At 44.0% G+C, this 12218-nt stretch overlaps 1 protein-coding gene across 26 annotated transcripts in view; it reads right to left on the reverse strand.

Annotated features, from left to right (window-relative positions):
- RASGRF2 (Ras protein specific guanine nucleotide releasing factor 2) overlaps positions 1-12218 on the reverse strand; it is a 214970-nt gene that overhangs the window by 23591 nt on the left and 179161 nt on the right. For all 26 annotated transcript variants that reach the window (XM_070234592.1, XM_070234603.1, XM_070234591.1 and 23 more), the window contains one exon: positions 2905-3017. In XM_070234592.1, the coding sequence (XP_070090693.1) occupies positions 2905-3017 (113 nt within the window). The remainder of the gene's footprint in view (positions 1-2904; positions 3018-12218) is intronic.

The following is a 12218-nucleotide window of genomic DNA, read 5'->3' on the forward strand; positions in this document are numbered from 1 at the left end:
TAAGTTAGTGCCCCAGAGATCCAGCTGACCCAAAATGGGACTCAGGGTCTGGCTGTCTGCTCAGCTAATAGTCTGGTGACTGCACTGGTGTCTGTCTGCTTTTGTTGATATGTTCAGGGCTAAACAAAGACTTTTGTTTTGACTTCCTGTGGGAGGAAGATGGTCAGAGGTGGGAGAATGGATGGGGTATTGTAACATCCATTCTCTGCTTGGCTCCTTGGGTAGATTTTGAATTATGGTGAGAGACTGAGACCCCAGACTGAGGGAGGCTGCTCTGGAGCCCAGGTGGCACAGGGATGGGGCTGGTGGCATCCTTCTCAGCTTTTTGATTTGGAAATGGTGGCTTCCGAAGATTGTCAGGCAGCATTCTCAACAGAAACAGTGACATTCACAGTTGGCACGAATAGCATCTCCCACTCAAGCGGCCTGGCAGCGGTGAGCTTGAATACAGATGCTGAGGCAGAAAAATGACTGGGTTCATTCCTGAGCACACATGTCTTGGGACTTTTAGAATACCTTGGGAAGACTTTTGCAAGGGACTAGAATTCTGGGTGGGTAGCTGGGGGCACCCCATCAATGGAATTGCTTTTTTGTTTTGTTTTTGACTTCCTTTTTCTTCTACAAAATAGAAGTAAGTGGGTTATGACTGTGGGGTTTTTTTTTTTTGGTAACAGCTTTATTCAGAGATAATTCACATAACAAACAATTCACCCATTTAAAGTATATCTTTGGATGATTTTTTATTGTATTCACATCCTTGTGCAACACTGAATTTAGTTTCAATATATTATATTTTTTTGTATAGACAAGGCGATGAAGTCTAAGGAAAGCTGAGTTTGACTAAGATCCAGTCCCATTTTACTTGGGCCATATGGCCTGGATGGCAGAAACTACTTTTCCCAAAAGCTACTGTCAGTGCTTTCTGATAATAATAATAACAATAATGATAATAATAACCGTGGCAGTAATATGAGTGCTAATTATGTTTCAGGCATTGTGTTGCCCTCTTTACACATATTATTCCATGCAATCTTCACAACAGCCCAATGAGGTAGGTAGGATTATTAGCCCCATTTTCTAAACGAGGAAAGTGAGGTTTAGATTGGTTAAGAAAGTTGACAGCATAAGTAGCTGAGCCAAGATTTAAACCTGTGACATCCTGCAAAGTTCGAATCAGACTCTGCTGGCGTTATACTCCCAGGCTGTACCATCTACTAAAACTTCTACTCCCTATCCGTCTCACACCTCTAATTCTCAGGTCATTTATTCAGCAAAGAGAATTTGCACGTCTTAAGCCTGATGAGCAATGAAGACCTGGGAAGGAATAGGAGTCGTCTTAAGTGCCAACTTCAGTTAACAGCAGCGTCAGTCAACAGAGTTCGCTGCTCAATAAGCAGGCAGAGAGCTCGCGGGATGGACTGGTCATGTCTGGCACGGGCGTTGTGAGGGGAGGGCAGCCTGAGGGCTCCATACCCCAATCCTGACAGTCTTTCCCCCACTGAGCGCCCTCATTTCCCTAACAGCTAGCCAGTCAATTGTCCCTGGGGACGCACACTTCTAGAATGTAGTTCTTGGTTTGCAGCTGCATAACTCCAACCTCTGCTTCCATCTTCACAAGACATTCTCTCTGTGTCTCTGTGTTCATGTGGCCATCTTCTTATAAGGACACCAGTCATTGGATTGGGGCCCACCCTACTCCAGCTTGACTTTATGTTAACTAATTATGCCTGCAATGACCCTATTTCCAAATAAGGTCACACTTTGACTGACTGGGGAGTGGGACTTCTACACACTGTTTTTTGGTGGGGGACACAATTCAACCTATAATAGGCCCTAGACCAAAGAAGGGGCTGGCTATGAGATCTTGAGCTAAGGGCTAAGAATGACTTATGGGCCAGTTGCTAAAATGTTACAGACCCAAATCTGGCATTGCTACATAGGGGAGCGACTTCCAAAAACATGGTGGACTGAGCTAAAATGGACTCCTCTCCACACACAAGCATTCTGGATAACAAAGAAACAATATAGCCAAGCTTAGAAGAAAGAAAAGATTCTTTCCAGAGGTTTCACATGAAGAGGGAACTAGAAGTCAGAATAGCAAGGGAGTACCAGGCTCTAGCATGTAGATGCTGGGCTTCCTACCCCAAGCAGGGATAGACCACACCGCCATGAGTGAGGTGGAAAGCCATAACTAAAATGTCTGCACAAAGCCATTGATGGTTGCCCTCCTCAAAGAGAGTAGACTAGGAAAAGAATCCACCTATCCATTCAAGAAGCTATAGGAGATGCTGGGTGGACAGATACAAACAGGTCTCTAGTGGGAAACCCAAAGTTCAAGTCTTTATCATGTAGAGTGTGGGGTCCAAATTTATACAACCTACATGATGTGGAAATCCTGACCTGAGAAGCTGACAGTAAAATTGGCCTAGGACTGGTGAAGCAAGCTGAAGAGAATGCCTAACTAGTCCATGTTGGCACATCCACAAGCCAGGGGCACAAGACTCCCACAGAAGCGCTACCAGCAATAAACATGAGCTCATGATAAACAATGAGAACCCACGTGAGGATAAAACTTCTCTGCAACGCCTGCTGGACGTGCAGGAGAGGACCCTCAAGCCTCCCCCCTTGCACTTTTGGTTCTCCAGTAAACCACTGTCTGCCCACACAAATAGGGGGACTGCACGCCACACAAGTTATGTCTCCGGGGCCAAAGCCTTCCAGAGGCAGCCGACCCCAACCATCCCCAGGAAAGAGGAGACGCTAGGTAACACTCTACCAGTGAGAACACGACCCCTGCCGCCCCAGGAGGCTAAGACGTACCCTTCTGGTTGGATAGGATCTTCTTTTCTAGGAACATGGCACAAATCAACCAATGTGAGTCACAGGCACCTGCAGTTGCCTTACCTCAGGATATTTGCCGTGGCTTTCCTTTCTTGCGGAAGAAGGTCTGGATCTCGCAAAACTTCTTCTAGCAAATTTAAGACGTTCATCTTTAGTTCATTGTTGAGTTCAAAATCCTATAATATAAAATGAATCTTTTTAAATTCCAGTTTTGAAGGGTTTAGCTCCATGACACGTGAAACCACTCCTCAAGATAAAGAGACATGTGCTTCCGTCAGCCCGGAACACGGTGCCTGCTCCCCATGTTTATCTCTATTCATCTTTCAGGTCTAGGAGGTGACACATTTTCTCGCAAGAGCCTTCCCTCATTGACCCGGTGGGGTAAAGAGCTTTGACTTGGTGCTCCCATGATGCCCCCATCATAACCCACTGTATTGTAAGGGCCAATTTTATTGTGGGGTTTCCCACTGGACCATGAGTAAGATCAGTAACTGGGGCAGAGCAATAGCTCAAAAAAAGATTTGCTGCAAGAATAAAATCTGATATATGGGCAGTGACTTGAATGAAGAACTTCAGTGCAGATATGCTCAAGGTTAAAGAATAAATAATGTACACACACTGAAGGGGCTGTGTCAAATAAACACAGGAGTGACACTGAAGGGGCAGCCACTGGGCAACGTTAGGACAATGTGAGCATAATGAATAATGACAGTAATAAGTAACAACCGATGGACTCAAAGAAACTGCAAGCCCCTACTGAGGCTCACAAACAAATACATAAATAGATACACACATAAAGAGGGTGGAAGAGAAAACTACATTTTATAGTGGAATTCCAACTGACAAATGCAAAGGAATACAAGAATCAGAAAATCACCATTTTTGACCAAAGCAGTAATAACTGATTAAGGCAAGGATCATGAATGGATGCTAAAATGGTAGATGAAATCTAATGAGGAACAGAATTAACAGCAGCAGAGTAACTCCCCCAACCCTGCCCTGAGATTATTTGTAAATTACTAAAGGAGAACCTGGCAGAAACCACTGTAACCAAGTAATGACAGTTACCAATACTGGAACCAACCAACATCATGTACCTACTAATGCAATGAATGCTCTGTGCAGAAGCATCGCTTACTCAGTATTTTGGCCCCAAATGCATAATCTTGATGTAATTGGGAGGAAGCACTAGCCTGAGCTCTTCAAAGGTGTTGATGTCACAAAAGGCAAAGAAAAACTGAGTAACTTTTCCAGTTTAAAGGACACAAAAGGGACCGCAGCTAAATGCAACGTGTGAACTTGGATTAGATCTGGGATCAAGGGGGAAATGCTATAAACGGCATTAATAATACCCTTATAAAGGGACAACTGGCAAAAATTGAATTAGGGGGCCCAGCCTGGTGGCATAGTGGTTAAGTTCGCAGGCTCTGCTTCAGTGGCCCAGGAATCGCGGGTTCAGATCCTGGGTGCGGACCTACACACCACTTATGAAGCCATGCTGTGGTGGCACCCCAAATACAAAATAGCAGAAGATTAGCATGGATGTTAGCTCAGGGCCAATCTTCTGCACCAAAACAAAACAAAAATAAAAACAAAATCACACACACATACACAAAATTGAGTTAGGACTATGTACCAGTTGATAGCATTATATCAACGTTAAATTGTCCTGAATTTGATCATTTTACTGAGGCTATGTAAGAGCAAGTCTTTGTGCTTTAGAGGGAGGAGGGGGCGGGGAGAGAACAAATATGGTAAACATGTTAATGATTAGTGATTCTAGATGTGCACCAGTGTACTTGTTTTATTCTGGCAATTTTTCTCTTGATTTGAAAATTTTCAAGGTAAAACATTGAAAAAAAGAATAAAGTGGTAGAGTTGTGGTTCTTGTACTCTTACTTAAATGCATTTTTATGAAACACCAGTGGGCAGCACCTTGGGATTGTCAGGTGTTCAGAGATGAGCTGCATGCTTAACAGACTCCATCTTTACATGTGTGGCAGGAAGGTTCATTTTCCCTCCTATATAACGTTACTCATTACAACTACAATTTAACTTTAAGAAAAGTCTTTTTTTTTTTAAGATTGGCACCTGAGCTAACATCTGTTGCTAATCTTTTTTTTCCTTCTTCTTCTCCTCAAAGCCCCCCAGTACATAGTTGCATATTCCAGTTGTAGGTCCTTCTGGTTGTGCTATGTGGGACGCCACCTCAGCATGGCCTGATGAGCAGTGCTAGGTCCATGCCCAGGATTCGAACCGGTGAAACCCTGGGCCACCAAAATGAGGCACGCAAACTTAACTACTTGGTCAGGAAATTTTTCCTAAAATTTCACCTACTGATTGTCCTACAGCTTCTTGGCTATTGACTTTTCTTTTAAAACATATACAAAGAGAAGAGAGTAAAATCTTGCAGCTGTTTTTTCCTTTGTCCCACCGCCTCCCCGATTTCAAGGTTTGTGAACAGATAATGATCTCACTACTTCAATCTGTGTGCACTGCCAAAGGCTCTCTCAGTCATCAGGAGTCTTTTTCCTCAATGAATATTTGATGTTCATTAGTGAGATGACCGAGTCCTCCTGTAGCTACGTCAAGTCTCTAATGATGCAAATAATCTCCTTATTACAAATGGATTAATGGGAAGGACATCAGGCTGGTGTTTGGACCTTGCTGAGGGCCAACTAATGGCTTCATCGACAAGCATCATTGAGCACCAACTGTGCCCCATCCTGGGCTCCACAGCAGGAAAGCTTCTGAGCCCCCAGAAAGGCAAGGGGTCTGATAGGTTTGGTTAAGGAAAACAGACGCAATCTTATTATTCGGAGCTCCAGGAAGACTAGATTGAGAAAGACCTCTGGAAACTTGGTGAAATCTGCCCAGACACGATTGGAAGCAGGATGAATGGCTACAGGTGAACATTCGCTCTGCTGATGACGTAGCTGGCTAATAGAAAGCAGATTCTCTGCTGAGTTTGAAATGCAAGAATTCTCACTCATGATTTCCCCTTACATTTGCACAGGTTTTTACCATGTTCAAAGTGACCTCCTATACATGATTTCAGTTCTTCCTCAGCTGACCCAGGGGCAAATGAAGCAGGAACCATGATCTTTTTTCACAGACGAGCCACTGAGGCTGAGGGATGTGGTCATATGGGCCGAGGTGAGACATGAAAGGAGGTGGCAGTGCTGGGACCAGAACACAGGTCTTCCATGTCACTCTGGAAAGAATCCTTTACACCTGCGCTTCTCAAACTGTCCTGTGCCCACAAATTGCCACAGATTGTGGTGCAGCAGATCTGGAATGGGGACGGAGATTCTACTGTTCTGAGCTCATCACACTTTGAGTAGCAAGACTTTGCCATTGTTTATTTATTTTTAATTCAGCCAAAAGCAACTCCTCACAAACTGATTTAAAAAAATCTGAATCCTCTGATGTACCATCTGGAATGTAAAATTTTCTTTTTTACCAATGCATGTAAAATGCAGACTTGGCCACTCAAAATTCCCTGCTAAAAATACGGTAGCTACCACTCAATAAAAAGAAACCTGAAGAAGCTAAAAGCACTTGCCCCATTTAAATCCAGAGGTAGATTATTCATAATAAGTCTGACAATAATAAGACAGCCATTTTGTAATTATCTAGAATCTAATTTTTGGCTGCATTTCCCCAAGCTCTGAAATGGGAAAGGAGAATGCTCCTGGTGGAACACAGGCTCCTTCCCAGAGGCAGCAATCGGGGCGCCCACGAGATGGCGTTCCTGAGTCGTCCGGCTACCAGGGAGTCGGCGTCGCCTTTCCGCTTGGACACCGCCAGCCCAGTGCAGAGTGATGCAGACTGGGCGCCTGGACGCGGCCAGCCGGGTGCAGAGCGAGCACGGCCCTGCCTGAGCAGGGAAGGTGCCGGCTGAAGAATATCTTACAGCGCTTCATGCTCCAGATGAGCGAACCCCCCTGGCTCCCAGGAGGACCTGAGGCGTTCACTGCTATTATCACAGCCACAGCTGACAGAGGTTGGCTTTGTTTCCAATTTTTGAAGCAGGGATGAGGAGACAGAAGATTGGAAAAAAGAAACCACACTGGTTTCAAAAGCGGAGAGCCCAGAAGATGTGAGACATGTACATTTCAATCTCTGAAAAGGAGACTACAGCTCTTCTTTCAACAATTACTGAGCACCTCAATCTATAAGGCTCTGGGGGAGGCAGGGCAGTGACCAGAAAACTGGACGTTTGGGTAGATGATGGAAATGTTAACCAATGAAACCCAGACACTGAAATGCAGGCAAGGCGTGGCAGTGCCCCACTGGGTCTCAGGAGGGGGCTGCACCCGGGAACACCCTGCAAGAGGTGACAGCCCAGGTGCAGGGTCAGGGAACGGAGTGGGGCACCCAGCAAACACTTAGGAAGAAAAAGCTACCAACAGGCGATATTAGAATCCTCCCCCGGAGATAAGCTATTGTGAGATGAGGGTATCTCACTACAATTTTATTGCCTCTACTCAAACACATTCATAAATGATCGGAGAGTCAGCGTTTTCCCTCCGTTAGTGAACAACTCCTGAGGTAATTATCCTAACTAAGACTTAGTGAGGGTTTGCCACTTGGTAGGTGATATTTTAAGCACTTTAGTATCTAATTTAACCCTCAACAGCAACATAGTTACAATCATTATTATCCCATTTTACATATGAGGAAGTCGAGGTACAGAGAATCTAAGTATCTTGTCCAAAGTCACACAGGTTGCAGGTGGCAGACCCAGGACTTAACCTAGGTAGTGCTGGCTGAAGCCTGAGTTTTCAATTGCGACAGCACACAGACTCTCCAGAAAAAGTGGCTCTCTGTGAATTAGTGCTGGTGGCCTGGGTTGAAAGACATGGCAGACAGTAGCTGGCTCCTATGCTGAGTCTGGAACTGTCTCCCGCTTGTCCTAACAACCATCTGAGACAGAGATCTTGAGACTCAGTTTTGTATTAACAGGACTAGCTCACGCAACAGAAAAGTACTCTGTGAGGCAATAAATAGATTCTCCAGCACTTTAAAACCAATCCCTGTTGACAGTTTAGGCATCTTGGAAATTACGTCCATTCTTTCAGGAGAGCAGGGCAATAATTAGTAATATACTGCGGATGGCCAAGGGAACTCTTGAGCATTGGGAAAATTTGACTCAATAAATAGAGTTTGAGGGTAAAGAGAATTATGAAAGTGACATTTTTAGATAATCAGTACAGTGTATTCCTAACAGTGGCCAGAGTTTTAAAAGGAAAGTGGAAATACTGCAGAGTGGAGTAAAACCATGTAAATAATTTTAAAAACTGGAACAAAGGGCTCATAGAAAAGGGGCTTAGGATGTATTAGGGTCAAAAATAAGGGCCTGGGGTTTGACTTAATGATTTTCAAGAAAATGAAAAGCATGCTACTGTTTTCTGTTTTCTTTGACTATAGAAGACGAAGAATTTAATTTAAATTGTGATGTAGATTTAGGTGAGATTCGGGCCATTTTGTCAACTGGGAAACTGAGGCAAAGATGCTGAGTGATCTTCCCAAATCAACCCTGACAGGTCCAGGAGCCCTCCTCTGCATCCTCATTTTGATGAACTAGAGATAACAAGCCTCCAACCAGTGTGGTTTTCAGCTCTTTTGAGGAGGGGAACTTTTATTCAGAACATTAGTACGGCAACCCTGTCCAGGGGAGGTTGTGCTGGCTAGAAGCTGGCCTGGGGGACCCTGCAGCGAACCTGCTCAGCCATGTCCGCCGGCCACCTGCCCTGGTCTGCCTGCCTCCTCACTACCTCTGGGCAACCTTGACTTGGAATCAAGTTTTCTCACTGGAAAAATGAAATGCAAGGTTTTCCAGCATCTCCTATCACCTGACGACAAAGATATTTTCAAAGCCTCTCTGTTCACACTATAGAAAGAACAACCCAATTGAAAAACATAAGGAAGGGCATTATGGTTAGAATGAAACCCTGCAAAGCCACACCATAGTAATCCTAAACTTTCCCATACCTGTTCAACACTTACTCATCATTAATTACTCATAAGGTTCCAGAATCTTCAGAGAGGAACAGAATATATGGGAAATGTGCACTGACTCTCATGTAGGAGCTTCTTCTGTAGAATTAATAATAATAATAGAATTAATTAACCCCCACATTTGGTAAGCACAGGTGCTCCCAGGGGGCTGTCTAACCTTTGTTGAATGAATGGACACAAGTTCCTGGCGAGAGTGCTCAACTTTGAGACAAGTGGTAATAAGCTACCTTAAGTTCTTAAACTGGCAGTGTGGGAAGTTAGCTTAGCAGATGTGAAGTGGGAGGCTACTAGGAGAAGGCACAATGTAAAATGTGGAAGATATGTTAGAACAAAAATAACTGGGAAGAGGCAAATGGCAATGAATGACACCAACGCAGCGAGAAGGAAGACCATGCAGAAAATCATTCATTCGATCATTTTCTAACAAATGTCTGCATTTGAATGACTTGCTAAAATTCAGCCTCCACACCTGAACAGCTTTGCTTAAAAGAATTTTAAATACTGCCCCACAACCTTGAAATCAGATAGAGTTCCCAAGCTTACATCTTTAAGTTTAAGAGAATCAGTCAGTTTAAAAAGCATTTATCAGAAAAAAGAGTTTTTTCAGATGCTGTGTTTTTCCTTGGTTTCTAGATAGGTGTTTAATTGATATGGATTTTAGCTTTCAAGACAATGACAAAGATTGGAGGGAAGAAGAAAGTTTGGAAGGGCCTGGTTTTAATCCTGATTTTTTAATTTTCTTAGTTAATTAATGCCACATGCCAACAAAATTATCTTTGAGTGTAACTCAAATATGAGCCTTAGGAAAATAGTAGAAAGCAGTCTATGAGTTATACTTTGTTCTCCCTGCCCTGATCCGTGGAGGGAAAAAGACTGATAAAGAAAGCTGACAGGCAGAGTGTACATCCTCCCTTTCCTCATGGAGAAGACACACTGAGAGTCTGGAATGGGGAAGAAGCATAGCCTTGGACGTTCACCCAGGGAGAAACTGTGTGCAAAGAGATTAGGAGATACAGGTCGGCGGCATCCGGGGCAGAGTGGGGAGGAGAGGAACACAGAGAAAAGGACGACAGGTGAGACAACACTTCAGGCCTGAACGACCAGAGATGCCCAGTGCTGAGCTGGCTCCTCGGAGTCCTGAGGTCGCTCTAAAGTGACGGAGGGAAGGGCCTGAGGCCTTGCCTGCGGGCCTGGTCTCCAGAAACACTTCCAAGAATGATTCCGAGCGTTGGGAATGCAAATTAGGGAAAATAAGGCCTGTCCAGGGCACTTTCATCAGAAACTCTTACAACAGAGATAAGAAGCTGTCCATGTGCGTAAATCCCATGTGGTCCTTCTCAGCGTTTCCTCTGTCAGTGAAATCCATCCACCAAAGGTCAGAGAATCCCACTCGTTCCACAGGGAAACCTAAATTTCTGTCTTGGCAATTAACGGAAACTGAAAATAAGTTCCATTTAAGACACTGGCTTTTAAACGCTTAATTGTATTTCACACTGACTTAAATAAATCCTGTTGTAAATGCCTCACCAACTATTTTTTTAAGACAAGCACGGAAAGCTTAAGGAGAATTGAAAGGATAACAAGAGGGATGTTTAAAAGATTAGAAAAAACTCCAATGAGTAGTTTAAGGAGCTAGGATCTTCTTACCTGGACCAGAGAAAAAGAGTTAGAAAATAAAAATCATACCTAAAAAAAAAGAAAAACTCATACTTATCAGATGATAGTTTCTTACACTTTATATTTTCTAGAGCAATTTGGCAAACAGTTCATTTGTGCAGAAGAACCCCATAATACGGATCATTTGGCCAATTTTACAAATGAAGACTACGGTAAGCTAACATTAGAATCTAGACCAGAATTCAGGTTTCCAGATTTCTCTCCTCGTATGAGTCCTTTCTGACCCAGCAACTAAGGTGAAATATGACAATCAAGGCAGTCTATTCTGAGGGGAGAAGAATAGGACAAACATATATACACACACACACACATATATATATATATATATACACGGCAGTATCAAATACTATAGTGATGAGAATAAGTACCAGCCTGCGTGCCCAGGAAATCAGGAAGAGCCAAAAGGAAGTTAATTTGCTGGCCTAATTGAATTAAATAGAGCATTCTCTATTTTATTTTGGCTGCCTTCATGGGAAATATGAGTTTGTGAACAAATACTGTTTGTGCCTGGCGGACGTTTGGGATTTCTTAGCTTGGATATGCAGAGGTCCAGGGGAAGCGGTGTGGATGACCAGAAGCCAGTGTGCACTCATTAATAAGGACGTGACTAACATGAAAAGTATGTAGCCCATGGATGATCTTCCCGTTTCGTGATTTTATAAAACCGTTTGCAAGGTTGAAGCAGTAGATAGGACTAATTTGTCATTAAAAAGAAATATTTCACAGCTACCGGCATCTCACATTGCGCCTAAATTCTCTCTTCTTGTTCCCGACATCCCCGTCAGCACCCACTGGCTGGGGACAGGCCCAGGAGCCTCCTTGTACTTGGGGCCCCTGAGCAGTAGGGCCCTAATCCACTTGTCAGGTGGGACGTCGGGGGTCTCGAGGCCTCGAGAACAGCAGGGGTTTCCTGACCTGTCCTGCAGACTGCAGGGCCAGCGTCCCATGGAGGCTGACCCAGGGGTCTGCTAATCACCATCTGAATGCAGGAGACACTGCAGTGGTTGTCAGGAGGGGTCAGTGCTTGGCCCCACAGCAACGTTTACAAATACATATCCATTGTTTAAGCAACACAAAATAGACTCTGGGACAAAAGTAAGTTATCCAAGGAAAGATTTAGAAACAGAGAGGAAGCACCATCAGTGCTAGCATATATATTCTCACTGTTTTGAGTCAGAAGTGGCTTTTTACACTGTACACTTTGAGCCGCCTGCATTCCCAGAGTTGGCCGGCGAGATGGAGAGGCTGTGAGTCAGGGGTTCAGAGCATGAGCTGGGCGGCCAGCGGCCTGGGTGTGCAACCTGGTTCTGCACTTGCCTTCTGTGTCACCTCAGGCAAACTATTTAATCGCTCTAGACTTCAAGTTCCTCATCTGTAAAACAGGGACAATAACAATATCTACCTTCCCTCCCTCAAAAGGTTGGAGCGAGGAGTAAATGACTTAATATTGGAAAACTGCTTAGAACAGTGCCTGACAATAGTAAGTAAGACAGCATCTGTAAAATAATTTTTAAAAACATTTGGAGTCTGTCATTCAGAATATATCCTCACAGAGGAAACTGGCTTCTAAGGGGTGGGGGCAGGTTAGGTTTTCAAGTTGCCCATAAAAGACCACGAGCCCCATACCATAACTAAGACAATATGAGGGCTCTGGCTGGCTCTGAGATCATTTCTAC

Source organism: Equus caballus, chromosome 14 (assembly GCF_041296265.1).
Source record: "Equus caballus isolate H_3958 breed thoroughbred chromosome 14, TB-T2T, whole genome shotgun sequence".
NCBI lineage: Eukaryota > Metazoa > Chordata > Mammalia > Perissodactyla > Equidae > Equus > Equus caballus.